Source organism: Muscardinus avellanarius, assembly GCF_963383645.1.
Source record: "Muscardinus avellanarius genome assembly, chromosome: 15".
In the NCBI taxonomy this organism is placed as follows: domain Eukaryota; kingdom Metazoa; phylum Chordata; class Mammalia; order Rodentia; family Gliridae; genus Muscardinus; species Muscardinus avellanarius.
In genome coordinates this window covers 88704388-88720629 of record NC_137801.1, presented here as the reverse complement: position 1 = coordinate 88720629, position 16242 = coordinate 88704388, and the positions used below count along the sequence as shown (strand labels likewise).

Here is a 16242-nt window from a genome sequence, read left to right as displayed (position 1 = left end):
TCTCCGGCCCCCATTCGGTGCCTCCAGTCACACCCACCAAAGCCGGCACAGAACAGTCCCCGCACCCAGCGGTCCCGTAGCCTTAACCCCAGCCGAGGTTCATCATGAAAGCTGACTTCTTAGGACGCAGAGTCCCACGACCAGGTCAGGGGTGTGGGGGTCACAGCGGTGGGTGTCCTCAAATCCTGCCCCGCACCTCTCTGTTCTGCCTCCAGGATTTCAACCCGGTTGGGTCCCTGGTGACCCAGCTGGTAACACAGGAGGAGGAATCTTGGGAGCATTGCTTTCTGAATCTGACATGGGAATAAACGCTATCTGGGCGTGCCGGGCCGCCGTGGGCATGGGGGGCTGGTGTCCCACAAGACGGGTTTCTCGGGTGCTGGTGACACGGGTGTCCAGTGTGAGGTTCCACAGAGCATGTTGCTTGTGGCTGGGCACTTCTCCATAAGCGTGGCAAACACGAGCTCACAAAGGTCCAGTGCCCATCCCTCTGTCCAGACACACGGGGTGCCCCGCTTTCTCTTGCGAGAGTTCCTTGGGGCCGGGGCAGGAAGCGGTCTGCCGGCTGCAGGATGAGGTCCCTCCCAGCGCGCCCCCCCCCCCCCCCCGGGCAGTGCTTCCCTCCACAATGTCTCTCTGCCCTCTGCTGGTGGGAGGGGGGCATCTTCCAGGAGCCACACTCCCAAGTGGACCCCTCCGCGCCCATTCACCCACTTCAGCCATTTCGGGGGTGAACCAGGGTCCCCCAAGGCGGAGGCCTGGGCTGGGGCTGAGGGCAGCGGGTAGGAGCCCAGCCGACTGTCCGCAGGTGGAGGCCATCGGGCGGGCGGGGCTGCAGGTGGAGGTGGTTGGGAGGGGGAGCTATTTAAGGGGAGGCTGCTGGTCTTTTGCTTGCGGAGGGGGTGCGGGAGCATGGGCGGCCTCTGGCTTTGCGTGCTGGGCCTGCTGTGCTCGCCAGGTGAGTTGCTGCTCCGGCCCCCGGGCGTGTCCAGGAGAGGCCAGCAAAGTGGTTGGAGGCCACAGTTGGGGTCTCAGTTGAACTTAGCGGCTCAGAGCACGCCGCCGGGACGCCGAGGGTGGGCCTGGGAGCAAAGGGTGTACCTGGCAGCAGACAGTGGGTGTCATGCCCCAGGCCTATTAGTTTGGGGGTGGGGTCCCCACTTCAGCTGGCCACGCAGGAGTCACCGAGGCAGAGCCCATTTTCCCAAAGCTTGGGGGCTGAGGGAGCCAGGCAGCACCAAGGTCTGAGCGTAACCCTACCCCTGCCGGGAGCAAGGCCGTCCTGCCTCTCTCCTCCCTCCTCTCCAGCTCCTGGGAGCAGAGCGTGCCTTTTTGAGCCAAGGGTTGGTCCAGGAGACCTCTCTTTGAAGTAGTCTAGGCCGGGCTGAGCGAGGAGGCAGGCAGGCCTGGAGGAGCCATGCTGGGCTCTGTCCCTCACGAAGGGGTGTCTCTCGGCCGACACCCACACACCCCTGCCCTCACGTTCCCTCTCTCCAGGTTTCATCCTCGGAGCCCCGTCAGCTTCCAGATGTCCAGGAGCTCGTGATGCCAGAGTCCCAGAAGGCCTCCCCGCGGAGGGGACGCAGGCAGCCTGGGACGAGGACATCCCTGCCATTAACCAAGGTGAGGACCCGCATTTTCTGCTGGTCTCCCTGTGATGTAAAAACCATGCCGAGCTGGGCGAGGTGGCGCACGCTTGTAATCTCCGCGCTTGGGAGGTGGAGACAGGAGGATCGCGTAGGTTGAAGCCAGCCACACTAGCTTAAGAGACCCTGTTTCCAAATAAAAATATAAAATAGGTCTGGGAGTGTAGCCCAGAGGTAGAAGGTTTCCAGGAACCCCAGTACCACCTAAAACCCCCCCAAAAACAAACCACGGTGAGCACTTGGGTATGCAGGGAGGCTGGGAGGAGCCCCGCCGGCTCACCTGGCTGAAGTCCTGGGGCCAAGCCGCACGTGTATTTCCCTGTCTTTCCTAGAGTATTGTTGTTTTTATCTACTTATTTGTTTGGCTACCAGAATTGGACGCAGCTGCTGGTGTGTGTGTGTGTGTGTGTGTGTGTGTGTGTGTGTGTGTGTGTGTGTGTGTGTGTGTGTGTGTGTTTTCTGGGGATTGAATTCAGGGGCATTCTACCCCAGCTACACCCCCAGCCCAATTCTATTTTATTTTGTCTTTATTTCTTTTGCTATACTGGGGATGGAACCCAGGGGCATTCCACCTCTGAGCTATACCCCAGCCCTATTTTTTTTATTTATTTTGAAACAGGGTCTCACTGAGTTGCAGAGGGCTTAAGTAGCTGAGGCTGGTCATAAACCTGCGATCCTTCTGTCTCAGCCTCCCAAGTATTGGGATTACAGGGATGTGCCCCACTCCTGGCGAAGCTAGGAGTATTTTACCTCCATGCTACACCCACAGCCCTTTTTATTCTTTGTCTTGCTAGGTTGCTGAGTGTCTTACAATATTGAAGCTGTCCTTGAACCTGTGATCTTCCTGTCTCAGTCTCCCAAGTACTGAGATTATAAGCATGTGCCACCATGCCCAGCTACAAAGTTATTTCTTAACTTGTGTTGAACCTATAACCTAAAAACTGAAAAGAATGAGCCTGCATGCTAAGGAAAGAGTTGGGGTGAAGAAAATACATGCAGGTCAATAATACAGATCATGAAAATGCAAGCCTGTTTGAAATTAAAAAGGGCTGGGGTGTAAGCTGGGCATGGTGGCGCACGCTTGTAATCCGGGTGCTTGGGAGGCTGAGACAGGAGGATCGCACAGGTTCGAAGCCAGCCTCAGCTACTTAGTGAGGCTCTCAGTAACTTAGTGAGATCCTGTTCCCAAATAAAATATAAAATAGGTCTGGGAGTGTAGCCCGGAGGTAGAAAGTCTGGGTTCCACCCCCAGCATCACACACACACACACACACACACACACACACACACACACACACACACGGGCTGGGGTGTAGCTTGTAGGTAGAATGCCCTTGGGTTCAATCCCCAGTAAAAGAAAGAAAGAAAGAAAGAAAGAAAGAAAGAAAGAAAGAAAGAAAGAAAGAAAGAAAATAATTGGCCGCTGTAGACAGGTCAGCCGCTCCGCAGGACAGTCTGCAGTGTGACTGGCTGGGGGCACACAGGCAAGGCCAGCTGCAGCCGGCTTTGCCCTGTCTGGGGACTGCAGCAGAAAACAGAGATGTAAACTGGGCTGCTGACGCATGCTGGTAATCCCAGCATTCAGGAGGCTGACACAGGAGGATCGTGGTTTTCGGACAGCCTCAGCTACTTACTGAGGCCCTTTACAGCTCAGTGAGACCCTGCTTCAAAATAAAGAATAACGAATAGGGCTGGGGGTGTAGCTCAGAGGGAGAGTGCCCCTGGGTCCATCCCAGACTGCAACAACAAAAAATGAAAAACAAGGGTAAACCTGGGGTGGCGCTTGTGATCCCAGCATTCAGGAGGCTGAGACTGGAGGATCACGGTTCGTGGACTGCCTCAGCTACTTAGTGAGGCCCTTTGCAAATTGGTGAGATCCTGTTTAAAAATAAAGAATAAAAAAAATAGGGCAGGGGGTGTAGCTCAGAGGTCAAATGCCTCTGGGTTCCATTACAAGACCCGCAAAAAAAAAAAAAAAAAAAAACAAAACCAAGGGTGAAGGCCGTCTTGGGTGAAGCTGGTAGGGCGTGGAGCTGTCAGGTGTCAGGGCTAGGAGCTGAGGGGCAGGTGGACATGGTCCTGGGCTGAGAACCTACTGGACGTGGGGCCATCGTGGGATCTGCCCCCTTCTTGCTCTGAGCAACTCGGGGCAGGCACCCGCCGAGGCTCCGCCGTGGGTGGTCCGCGTAGCCAGAGCCCACGTGCCCTCCCTGGCTCTGCAGCCCTCCCGTGCTGGCGGCCCCAGACTCTGGCGCCCGCGTAATCACTGACTGCTGCCGATGCCCGTTGCGGGCAGCACCTGTGCATGCCCAGCTGCTGTGAATAGAGCACCCCCAGCGCCCCGCACAGCCTCACCTGTCCCCGAGAGCAGCCTCTGGTGGAGGCGGCCGCCTTCGCAGGCTGCCTCCTTCCCATCCCTGGTGGCCCGCAGTGGCTCAGGAGGGGTCGTGAGTCGGGTCCCTGCTTCACGATGGGCCCGTTGGTGGTGCCAGGTGGAGCCTGTGTTCGCCCCTCCTCCCTGGCTTCTAAAAAGATGGGAGGCAGAGGCAGAGGCAGGGAGGCGGGAGGGGGAGCGGGGCTTGCAGGAGCCAGTACTCACCCGCCCTCTAGGGTGGTGGGACCAGGGATTTCCGTCCCTTGCCACCTCATGGGCCCTGGGTGTAATAGGGTTGGGTGGGGGTTAAATGGGGGTGAGGCGGCAGGAGGGCCCGGGGCATGTTATGAGGGCTTGGCTTGGGCTGGGCCGGGGGAGACCAAGAAGAGGCCACTTCCCCACAGTGGAGCCGGATCGCAGGGGCCTGGGGGCCACGGGCTGTGTGTAAGCAGGGAAGGGATGTCACCGGGCTGGGATGCACGCTTGTACTGTTGGCTGGGACTCACAGGGCTTGTGGGATTTGCCTGAGGTCACTGAGCCTCAGGGCTCAGAAGCTACAGCTCTAAAGTTCAAGGAGAGCGGGGCGGTGGGCACACTCCGGTGGGCACGCTCGTCATCCCAGCACTCGGGAGGCTGAGACAGGAGGATCGCGGTTCGCGGCCAGCCTCAGCTACTTAGTGAGGCCCTCTGCAACTCAGTGAGGCCCTGTTTCAAAATAAAGAATAAAAAATAGGGCTGGGGGTGTAGCTCGGAGGTAGAATGCCCCTGGGTTCCATCCTCGGTAGCACACACACAATAATAAATTTTAAAAGATAAAGTCCAAGGAGGCGTAGATGACCCTGCAGCCCCAGGGCCCTAGAACATTGTGGGGAGCACATTATAATCCACATCCTTCTCTTCCTTCTCCCCAGGGCTCATCCCAGAGGAAACCCCAGGCAGCAGCTTCCTTGTGGAGGGCGACATCATCCGGCCGGTGAGCACAGGAGGACGGAGCCTCTACCTACGCAGGCCCCAGGGGTTTCACATGGGGGGTCCCTGTTTTTATCTCTTATATCTGAATAGACACCTCTTCTTGTCAAAGTCAAGGGGGCTGTTCTATTAAGAACAAGCTAGCCGGGCGTGGTGGCCACGCTTGTCATCCCAGCGTTCGGGAGGCTGAGACAGGAGGATCACGGTTCGCAGACAGCCTCAGCTACTTAGTGAGGCCCTCTGCAACTCAGTGAGACCCTGCTTCAAACAAAAAGGACTAAAAAGTAGGGCTGGGGACGAGGCTCGGAGGTAGAATGCCCGGGGTTCCATCCTCAGTACCACACACACACAAATGTAATAGGGCTGGGGGTGTGGCTCAGATGTAGAATACCTTTGGGTTCATTTTCCAGTAACACACACACACACACACACACACACACACACGTTGCAAGTCCCGTGTCGCCCTAGACCACAGGACTGGGTGTCTGGCGCCATAAGTCCCACGGTGGCCTGTTCAGTTCCCTCCATTCATCCAGGTCTCGTGGTCTCCCCACACCCCACACCCCACACCCCGTCTCCAATAAGGCGTAGAGTTCTGTGGTCCAAGGCGCCCTTGGGGGAACACAGCGTGGTGGCGGTGTCTCCAGAGACCCTGAGCTGTGTCCTCTGTCCTTAGAGTCCGTTCAGACTGCTGTCCGTGACCAGCAACAAGTGGCCCAGGAGTGCCAGCGGGGCGGTGGAGGTGCCTTTCCTCCTCTCCAGCAAGTACGGTGAGTGAGGGCGGCACTGCCCGCTCCACGCCCTCCTTCACGCAGCGAGGTCCGTCTCCCGTCCCGGCTCTTCCTACTTACTTGTATTTTTTTTATGGTACTTGGGATTGAATCCAGGAGCATCTACCTCTGAGTTATACCCCTAGTCCTACTTAAAAATCTTATTATTATTATTATTTTCCTTTTGTGGTACTAGAGATGGAACCCAGGGGCATTCTACCTCTGAGCTACACCCCAGCCCTAGATTTTAGCTGAGGCTGGCGTGTACCATCACGCTCGGCTTCCTAAAAAAGACTTTTTAAAATGATGAAACAGGGTCTCACTAGTTTGCTGAGACTGGCCTTGAATGTGTGATCCTCCTGTCTCGGCCTCCCAAGTCCTGGGATTATAGCTGTCTACCGCCACGCCCTGCTCTGCCTGGGGTCTTCCCACGTTCTGACCACTACCCAAAGAGCCTTTCCGCCAAGGTCCTTTTATTCTCAGGGCCTCCCTCCAGAGTCTGGCGAGTTGAAATCCTGGAAGAACAGAGGGAAGGAACACAGAGGGGCCGTGTGGCCCCCCAGGCTGCCGGCTCTCACGGCTAGGCTAGTGTCAGTCTGGAGAGCACCTTCCTCCCCAACACCGCCTTCCCTTGACGTCACCCTGGGAGAGTGAGCCGGAAGGCTGTCCCGCCCCTGCGGGCCTAGAGGGCCGGGGCTGCAGCGCCCTGGCAGGGCTGAGCCAGGCCGCGTCTCCCGCAGATGACGCCAGCCGCCGGCTCATCCTGGAGGCCTTTGCTGAGTTTGAACGGTTCACGTGCGTCAGGTTTGTTGCCTACCGGGGCCAGAGAGACTTCATCTCCATCATCCCCATGTCCGGGTGAGTGCTCCGGGGATGTGGGCCTCAGCCAGAGGCTGCGGGGAGCTCGGAAGGAGCCACAAGGCGGTCTTCCAGCAACACCTATCTGGACCTGTCCTGGGTTCAGACTCCCCCTGCCCTCCAAGTGGCTCGTCCCACCTGAGCGGGCGGGGCGGGGCGGCAGACGGGAGGTGACGGGCCCTGGGTGCAGGGCCCTCCTGTGCCAGGCCTCCCTCTCCCGAGGCCTTCGTCTCTGAGGGGTCCTGCTTCTAGGACGTGTGCTCATTGAGCCCAGGCGAGTCCCGCCGCATCCGAGCCTCTCGTGCCTTCTGTTTGAGGCTGGCTAGTGGCAATGCCTGCTTCCTGGCTCGTCGGGGGCCTGAGATAACGCGGGTGGACGTTTCAAGTTGGGGCGTACACCATGGGGGACTGCAGGCTGGGGTGGGGACCGCCCGCCTGGCGCTCCAGTGCCGAGGGTCTCCTGTCCCTCCCTGGCTGGCCTCGGCCAGCTCACGCTCACGGTCTCGCAGGTGCTTCTCCGGCGTGGGGCGCAGCGGAGGCATGCAGCTGGTCTCCCTGGCGCCCGCCTGCCTCCGCAGGGGCCGGGGCATCGTCCTGCACGAGCTCATGCACGTGCTGGGCTTCTGGCACGAGCACGCACGGGCTGACCGCGACCGCTACATCCGTGTCAACTGGAACGAGATCCTCCCGGGTAAGCCCGCTGGTGTCTGGGCCAGGCTGGCCTGGGGCTCCAGCCTCCTCTCCCCAGGGCTCCTGTTGCAGTGAGAGCGCCATTTCTTAACTAGCGTACTCCGTGGTGCGCGGGGAGGGCGGTGGGCGCCCAGATGCGGGACTGAGCCAAGATGGAAGGCCGGGAGGTAGTGGGGTGTGCGTGCCGGGTGCGGGGCCGCTGGAGGTAGGAACAAAGGCTTTTGAGGGAGGGGAGCAGAGAAGTGTGGGATCTGGGGTGTGGAAGGAGCAGGAGGGCTTCCTGCAGACAGGGCTCTGCTGTTGGCTGCTCCAGGGACCAGAAGATACCTGAGGCCCCAGAGACAGGGGCGCTCTGGGGGCACACGGGTGGCACCTCACAAAGGGATGGGGATCCAGTGGGACTGGGCCGGGGACGTGCGAGGGTGATGGAGGCCTCCGGGCCCGAGGAGACCGTGGTCCTTCCATACCATGGAATACTTGTGGGTATCTGCACTATCATATGCCCTAAAAAACCACAACTCTGTAAAAGCAGGTCCAGAGCCGGGCATGGTGTGCACACCGGGGAGGCTAAAGACGGGAGGACCGCAGGTTGGAGGCCAGCCTTAGCAACTTAATGAGACCCTTAGCAAGACCCCTGCTTCAAAATAAAAAATAAAAAGGGCTGGAGCGTGACTGAGGTGGAATGCTCCTGGGAGTCAATCCCCAGCACCACCATCACCACCACACACACAGAAAAGGCAGGGTCAATACAAAGTTTCAATCATGACTTAAAGTAGAAACTAATAACAAATCAAACTAAAAATGTCTCCCACCTCTGTCATTGCTTTACATTTGATTCTTTTAGCTCTGGAGTCAAAATTCTCAGATATAAAGATTATAGAATTGCCGGGCGTGGTGGGCACGCTTGTAATCCCGGCATCTGGGAGGCTGAGACAGGAGGATCACCATTTGTGGACAGCCTCAGCTGCTTAGTGACGCCCTTCGGAACTCAGTGAGACCCTGTTTGAAAAATAAAAAGGACTAAAAGATAGGGCTGGGGGTGTAGCTTGGCGGTGCAATGCCTCTGGGTTCCATCCTGGTAGCACACACACACCATATCTATCTATATATAGAGAGAGGGGGGGATTAAAGCCAAGGGTCCCCCACTAAGGTACTGCTCTGAGAAAATGCGGAGCTCTAGATCCTTACAGCCACAGAAACAGGAGGGAGAGGCTGCCGCTGCAGCTGTCTAGGGAGATGAGCAGTCGTGTGGGGCAGGAGGAGCCGGGAGTGCCCAGCACCTAGGTCCCCATCGCCATGATGAGGCTGCAGCCCTGCTAGGAAGGAGCTCCAGTGAGCTCGAGAGCGCTTTTCCCAGCAAGAAAGCGGGAGGACACGCCAGCTTCCCCGGTGGGGTGTGCTGGGGTGGGGCCCTTGCCTGGCTTGCAGGGGCCCTGGGCTCCACCCCCAGGCCTGTGAGAGAGGGCACCAGCTATCCTAATGAGGAGAATATGGTCTTCCTTCCCACACCTCTCTCTCTGCTGGGGACTGAACCCAGCAGCAGTCTATCTCTGAGCTACACCCTCAGCCCCATTTTATTTTTTATTTGGAAACAGTCTCACTAAGCAGCGGAACCTGTGAAGTCGCTCAGGGCCTACTCTGCTGAGGCTGGCCGCGCACCTGTGACCGTCCCGCTTCAGCCTCCCGAGAACCGGCATGACAGGCACGCGCCACTGCGCCCAGCCATTTCTCTTAGTAATAGGGAAATACTGTTGCATTTAGGAGAGAATGAACCCTGCTAGGACATAGAACTTAATCACAGTAACTTGCAGGGATAAGGGGATGGGACCCACAGGAAGGGAGCTAGAAAAGGGACTTTCATTATATAGCTTTTAATATTTGATTTTTGAGTCAGATGCATTACATATTCAAATTTATTTAAAAAATAAAATGTTTTTAGCCGGGCATGGTGGTACATGCTTGTAATCCCCGTGCTTGGGAAGTGGAAACAGGAGGATCGTGCAGGTTCAAAGCCAGCCACACTGGCTTAAGAGACCCTGTTTCTATATAAAATATAAAATAGGTCTGGGAGTGTAGCCCGGAGGTAGAAGGGTTCCATCCCCAGTACCACAAAAAAATAAAATTAAATGTTTTTAAAGGGAAGAAACTGACACTGCCTATGGGCAGACGTGTCAGGTAGTGGGATATGAAGGTATTGGGGTTCTGATCGGCTTAGAGCAAGGGGCTGCTGGTAACCTGGGGAGTGAGGGGCAGATACGGCTGCCTGGGTCTGGGAGCACCTAGGAGCAAAGACGAAGGGAGATGGACTTCGCCCCTTCCAGGGCTGGAGGACCGAGGGAGAGGAGAAGCCCGCATTCTGGCCGCTAAGGTGACAGGGACCGCTGGGCTCCAAACTGGGGGGTCTGTGGCCCTAGGCAGGAGGTTGAGGTGGTTTGATGCTGGGGGATGAGGATCACGACCACAGATGTGTGTGTGTGTGTGTGTGTGTGTGTGAGAGAGAGAGAGAGACAGACAGACAGACAGACAGACACTGAGATTGAACCCAGGGGTGTTTTACTTCTGAGTGACATTCCCTGTCCTATTTTTATATTTTATTACTTTTTTATGGTACTGAGGATGGAACCCAGGGGCATTCTACCTCCGAGCTACACTCCCAGCCCTATTTTTTATTCTTTATTTTGAAACAGGGTCTCACTCGGTTGCAAAGGGGCTCACTAAGTATCTAAAACTGGCTGCAAGTCTGTGATGCTCCTGTCTCAGCCCCCCAAGTGCTGGGACTACAGGCGTGCGCACTGCACCCAGCCACAGCAGATCTTTAACACTGGGCCAAGGAGCAGCCAGGGTGCAGGTGTCCACCCCACTAAGCGGCACGGGACTGCACTGTGGGTTTGCAGAGACCGGACCACAGCAGGTGGATCTGAGAAGAGGGAGGAGAGGCATGGAGACGTGGTGGCTGGAGGTCAGCCGCCAGGGTGTCTGTGCTTCCACACCTGCTGTGAGTTTCTTCCACACCCGCTGTGCGTGGGAGTCTCTTCCAGGCTTGGGCAGAGCAGACGGTGCGCAGGAGGCTGGACAGGGCAGAAGCAGCAGGCCTGGCCGTGGTTTCGGACCTGTCGGCTTGGGGTGGGGAGTTAGAAGTTCCCAGAAGTCTCCCCTGCACCCCTGCCTGCTTCCTCTTTTTCTACATCTCCAAGTTATCTTTTAAGGCTTTGAAATCAACTTCATCAAGTCGCAGAGCAGCAACATGCTGGCACCTTACGACTACTCCTCGGTGCTGCACTACGGGAGGTGAGCGAGCATCTCCCTCCCCGCCCGCCCGCCCGCCTGCCGCGCTGCCCCAGCCCCTTCATGACCCCGCTCCGCCTGCTCTGGCTTCCAGGCTCGCCTTCAGCCGCCGAGGCCAGCCCACCATCGTACCACTGTGGGCCTCGGGCGTCCACATGGGCCAGCGATGGAACCTGAGCGCCTCCGACATCGCCCGGATCCGCAGGCTCTATGCCTGCAGCCCGGGTGCCCCTGAGCCCCGCGGGAGCCGTGAGTGCCGGGAGGGCGGCAGAGCTGAAGTGGGTGGGGCAAGGCTGCAGAGGGGGAGGCTGTGGTCACTGGGGGCTCGGCCATTGATGGACAAAAGCATTTGAAAATAACATGCTTTTTTTTTTTTTTTTTTGCAGTACTGGGGATAGAACCCAGGGGCATTCTACCCCCGAGCTACACCCTTGGTCCTATTTTTTATTCTTTATTTTGAAACAGGGTCTCACAGAGTTGCAAAGGGCCTCACTAAGTAGCTGAGGCTGTCTGCGAACCAAAATCCTCCCGTCTCAGCCTCCCAAGTACTGGGATTATAAACGTGCGCCACCACATTCAGCTAGCCTTGGCAATTTAGTGAGGCCCTCCATGCCTTAGTGAGACTCTGTTTTCAAATAAGATATAAAACCTGGCTGGGGGTGTATCCTCAGAGGTAGAATGCCCCTGGGTTAAATCCACATCCCACCAAAAAAAAAAAAAAAAAATCATGGTCACCAGGGAAAGGATAGATGAGTCACTAAATGGTTCTAGGACAATTAGGTATTAATTAAATAAACTAATTCCTTAACTAATGGCACATGCCTGTAATCCCAGCCTCACAGGAGGCTGAGATAGGAGAACACAGGTTTGCGGCCAGCCTCAGCAACTTAGTGAAACCCTATTTAAACATAAGACATAAACTGGGTCGGGGGTGTAGGTCATGGGTAGACTGTCTCTGGGTTCCATCCCCAGTACCATACACAAAAAGAAATTGATTTCTAACTCGTATCATGCACAAATAAATCCATTTATTTATAAAAGTCTTCTTATAAATGGAGAAACTTTAAAACTTCTAGAAGAAAACGTAGGAAGATGTCTTTATAACTCTGAAATGGGGAAGGATTTCTCAAGTGAGACAAATAACCCTAAAACTAGAAGGATTCATAAATTCAACTATATTAGCCATACTAATTACTAACTGGCAAAGCAAAAATACAAGTTACAAGCTGGAAGAGGTCTTTGGACCCGATCATAACTGGTTGTATACAGAGCACACAGAGGTGGTGACATGCCTGTAATTCTAGTACTTGGGAGGCTTAGCTAGAGGGATCGCAGATTTGAGGCCAGCCTCAGCAATTTAGGGAGACCCTATTTTTAAGTTTAAAAAAGGGGGCTAGCTGGGCGTGATGGTGCATGCACACTTGTAATCTCAGTACTTGGGAGGCTGAGACAGGAGGAATGCACAGGTTCGAAGCCAGCCTCAGCTACTTAGTGAGGCTCTTAGTAACTGAGTGAGACCCTGTTTCCAAATAAAGTATAAAATAGGTCTAGGGTATAGCCCGGAGGTAGAGACCTCTGAGTTCCATCCCCAGGACCACAATAAATACAAATAAATAAGGGGGCTAGGGTGTAGCTTGAAACACGCCTGGGCTCAATCCCCAGTACCTCCTCCCCCCCCCAAAAAAAAAAAAAATCGAGTTGTGCCTAACTTCAGGCCATGATTTATGCCTCTGGGTTCTTCCAGGAGTGTTCAGTCCAGACAGTCAGGTTTATGACCCACAAGTGTTGACTTGTGTGTAGTATGAGCAGGGTCCAGCTGTAATCTGAACACAGCTACCTCGATGACCAGGACATGTGAGCTGGGCGCCATGTCCCCGGGTCACAGCTGGAGCCAGCTGACTGAGCCGGCCGTGAATCTCCCTCCGGTGAGTCCTGGTCCTGACGACCTGTCTCTCCTGCCCCAGGGTTCCAGGCCCTCAGCAGTAGTGGAAGCCCCACTCCTGTCTCCAAACCACACCTGCAGAGACTTCTGGAGGCGCTGGCGGTAGGGCCCCAGAGCCCTGAGCCCGGAGGCCCGCGCATAGCTGCAGGGCCCGCAGAGAGCCCGAGTGCCTGGGGGCTCCCCCACCTGAGCGAGTTCAACGCGGAGGCCTTGGCAGGGCCGCTGGGGGCCCTGGCCTCCGCCCCGAGGTCGCAGCCTGGCGCAGGTGTGCCTGATTTCACTGCGGAGCACCCCTGGCTGGCCCAAGTGCCAGTCGCACCCCCAACCCCATTTGCAGAAGACCAGCCAGCACCTCTGCAGGCTGCGTTGGGGAGCCCAGTTATGACGGGAGGCTGTGACCAGGGAGGGCGCTTCAGACAGATGTGCGGAAACTGAGCCCGTCGCTTCTACCCACGAGAGCCTGTTCTGCCCGGAGTTGCCGGTCACCCAGCCCTCTCCCCTCTGAGCACCTCGTCTTGCTCCAGCCTGGCCACGTTCTCCGAGGCCCCTGCCGCTCCCGTCCCTTCCTTAGATCTCCCCAATGGCTCCTAGGGAAAAGGAGCCCCCAGATCTTTTAGGAGAGGGCAGGCCTACCTCTGCTGCCTCTGGAATTATTTTTTTTAAGAAAAAAATTTTTTTTGTTGTTGTTGTTGTACTGGGGATGGAACCCAGGGGCATTCTACCTCCAAGATACACTCTTGGCCCTATTTTTTATTTTGAAACAGGGTCTCACTGAGTTGCAAAGGGCCTCACTAAGTAGCTGGGGCTGCCTGCGAACCACAATCCTCCTGTCTCAGCCTCCCAAATGCTGGGATTACAAGCGTGCGCCCCCACGCCTGGATTGCCTCTGGACTTTTGCACCAGCCCTGGAGAACACAGAAAATGGGAGCTGACATTCTCTGTCACCTCCTCAAAAGGGTGAGGAGTTTCAGCCCTGATGGCTCCAGGGAGCCCACCTGTGGCTGAGGCCCAGCTCCCACCATGGACAGCCGGGGCCTCGCAGGCTCTGCCTTGGGGCGGCCTTGTGATACAGCTGCGAACCTGGATCAGCCCTGTCCAGGACGCGGCCCCCAGCCTGCACCTGGGCTTCAACAGCCCAGTGTGCTCCCCAGGCATCAGGGACCCGGGAGCCACCGCACTGCCCCAGGGGAACCTCAACAAGAACGCAGGTCCTAACCGAGGCCTGGCAGCTCATCTGCGCCCCCGATGGCACTTTCCAGGAGCTTTGCCCCAAAGGGCTGGGCCAGCGGAGGCCCCACGGCCCAGGGGCTGGGGGGGTTCACCTGCGGGTCCTCCAGCAGCGCTGCACTCCTCTTCCCAAGCACCCAGCGTGCCCAGCTAGGCCTGTTTCAGGGCAAAGAAAGTCTGCCTGGGGTCTGTCTAAGGTTGGAGTTGGCGCTTAGGGTGGGAGAGGCAGGAGCCAGTGTGGTCTCGGTGCTATAGGGAGCCTCAGCTGTTGGGGGAAAAAGCAGAAATAAAGGTTGGCTGCCTGCTGCGTGCTCTGTGCCGGTCACCGCTGACTGCCCTGTGAAGGCCCCTGGGCCAGACCCTCTTCTCAGATGAGGGATGGCACCGCCACGCCCGGCTTTCCAGTCCAGAGTTTTCTGAGATGGAGCCGGCCTCCATCCTGGGGCTAGCTTCAGGGAGGAATCTGGGTGCGGGTACTATCTTCTATTCTCTCTGGACCCGGGGGTGAGGTGGGGTCTGTGATATTTAGGGGAGGGAGAGGCTCTGGCCATGCCCATGGGAGGGTGACAGTCCCAAGGAGACTCCAGGCAGAGGCACCACACACAGTGCCCCCAGCTGTCAGGAACAGGAACATCGGAGGCCACCGGTCGGCCTCCGGCACTGGGTTGGGGTCTCCGTGACCGCTCTGGGTCTGGGAAGCCACATGCTTCGTCTCATGTGGCCTTTCAATTCTCAGGCTTCCTGTCGTGAGTCCCCAAGAAGATGGGATTGGGCGAGCCTAGTGGCTCTTTATTATTTGATTTTTAAATTTTTTGTGGTACTGAGGATGGAACCCAGGGGCATTTTACCTCCAAGCTACACCCTCAGCGCTATTTATTTATTTTGAAACAGGGTCTCACGGAGTTGCAAGGGGCCTCACTAAGTAGCTGAGGCTGTCCACGAACCTCGATCCTCCTGTCTCAGCCTCCCAAAAGCTGTGATCCACGCCCAGCTCAGGGCTGGGTTTGGACAGGTGACTGGTAACGCAGAGGCTGGCTCGAGGGTCTGGAAAGTGCGGAGGTTGGATGTTCTGGGGTGAGGGTCCCAGCGCAAGGGGGATCTGTCCTGAAGGCAGAGGGTGAAGCGGGAGCCCAGCCCAGGACGCCTGGAGCTGCCACCTCGCCGCTCTGGCCTGGAGCAGCAACGCCAGGCTGTTTAAGATGCGGTGTCTGGGCTCTCACGGCCAGGTCGGGGGGTGACAGTCTTACTTTTCTTTGGAAAAAATGGTGTCAATTACATCCTAGGGCACCTCCCCCTATAACCTCTTTCTTACCTTCTTTCTCCTCTTATCTCTCCTTTTTCTCTTTTTTCTTTCTTGCCTTTTCTTTCTCTTTCTGTGGTACTAGAGATTGAGTCCAGGGGCATTCTACCTCTGAGCTATACCCTCAGCCCTATTTTATTATTTTGGAACAGGGTCTCACTAGGTTGATGAGTCTCACCCGCACTTCCCAGACCTCGAGCCAGCCTCTCCGTTAGGTACCAGTCACCTGTCCAAACCCAGCCCTGAGCTGGGCGTGGATCACAGCTTTTGGGAGGCTGAGACCAAACTGGGAAGCCGGGTTTGTCTGGCAGGATGGCAGCTCAGCCATCAAGGGCTGGTTGGTCTGGGGTCTGGCTTGTCTGAGCCTGGAGGGATGGCACTGTCTGTGGGCACCTAGAGGTCACACATCCAGCTCTCACAGAGGTAAGGGGGTGTGGGGATGTGCAGGGAGCCCCCTTTCAGAGATGGAGTGAGCTGGGGGTGTAGGCCAAAGCCCGGCTCTAAACTGAGCGTATGGTATTGGGGACCTTACGCAGCTGAGGCTGGCTTCAAGCCTGCCCTCCCATCTCAGCCTCCCAAGTCCTGGGACAGCAAGCGTGCGCCACCACGCCGGGCTATTGGGGACCTTAAAAAGCGTCCCTGAGGCTGCTGGGGCTGGCGCTGGTGGCCGGAGAGTGGGGAAGGGGAGGGGGCCGCTCAGCGGCTCTCCAAAGCGGCTCTCCAAAGCGGGGTGGGGCTTAGGGTGAAATTTCTTCGGGCTCCATTCCTCTTTCGCTGCGCCGCAGGCACGCGGAGGGCAAGGGGGATCTCCTCCCTTCCCCGTGGCCCGGAGACTGGATCCTCCCCAGAATGTCTGCAGAAAGACCCCACCGGCAACCCCTGCTGGGTCTCCTGGCAGGACGCCAGGAGAAAGACCTCTCCCACACTTAAAGGCGACGCCCCATACAGACCTTAGCCCGACTCGGTGGCCGCTGGGGGTCCAGGCCGCTGTCCCGCTCGCCTCCGTGCCCTCCCCGGGGGAAAGTGCGGGGGCCACGACCCCCAGGCTAAGCGGCCGCTTTCCGGGGGTGGGGGCCTCTTCAGCAGGCTCGCCGCCGGCAGAGGGGGCGCTCGCGGCCGGCGGCGCTCGCCCGGGGTCCGCGGGTCCCACGCGCCGGTCCTCCCGGGGTGGGGCGGGGGCT

General features: G+C 57.2%; 1 protein-coding gene across 1 annotated transcript; it reads left to right on the top strand.

Annotated features, from left to right (window-relative positions):
* Positions 1-912: 912 nt before the first annotated feature.
* ASTL (astacin like metalloendopeptidase) lies at positions 913-16016 on the top strand (the record flags this gene model as incomplete). Its single annotated transcript, XM_080711453.1, has 11 exons — positions 913-958; positions 1498-1623; positions 4932-4993; positions 5666-5759; positions 6500-6617; positions 7127-7308; positions 10514-10595; positions 10687-10841; positions 12557-12799; positions 13521-13742; positions 15847-16016. 11 exons carry the CDS (start codon positions 913-915, stop codon positions 16014-16016), a joined length of 1500 nt encoding a protein of 499 aa, XP_080567579.1.
* Positions 16017-16242: the final 226 nt, after the last annotated feature.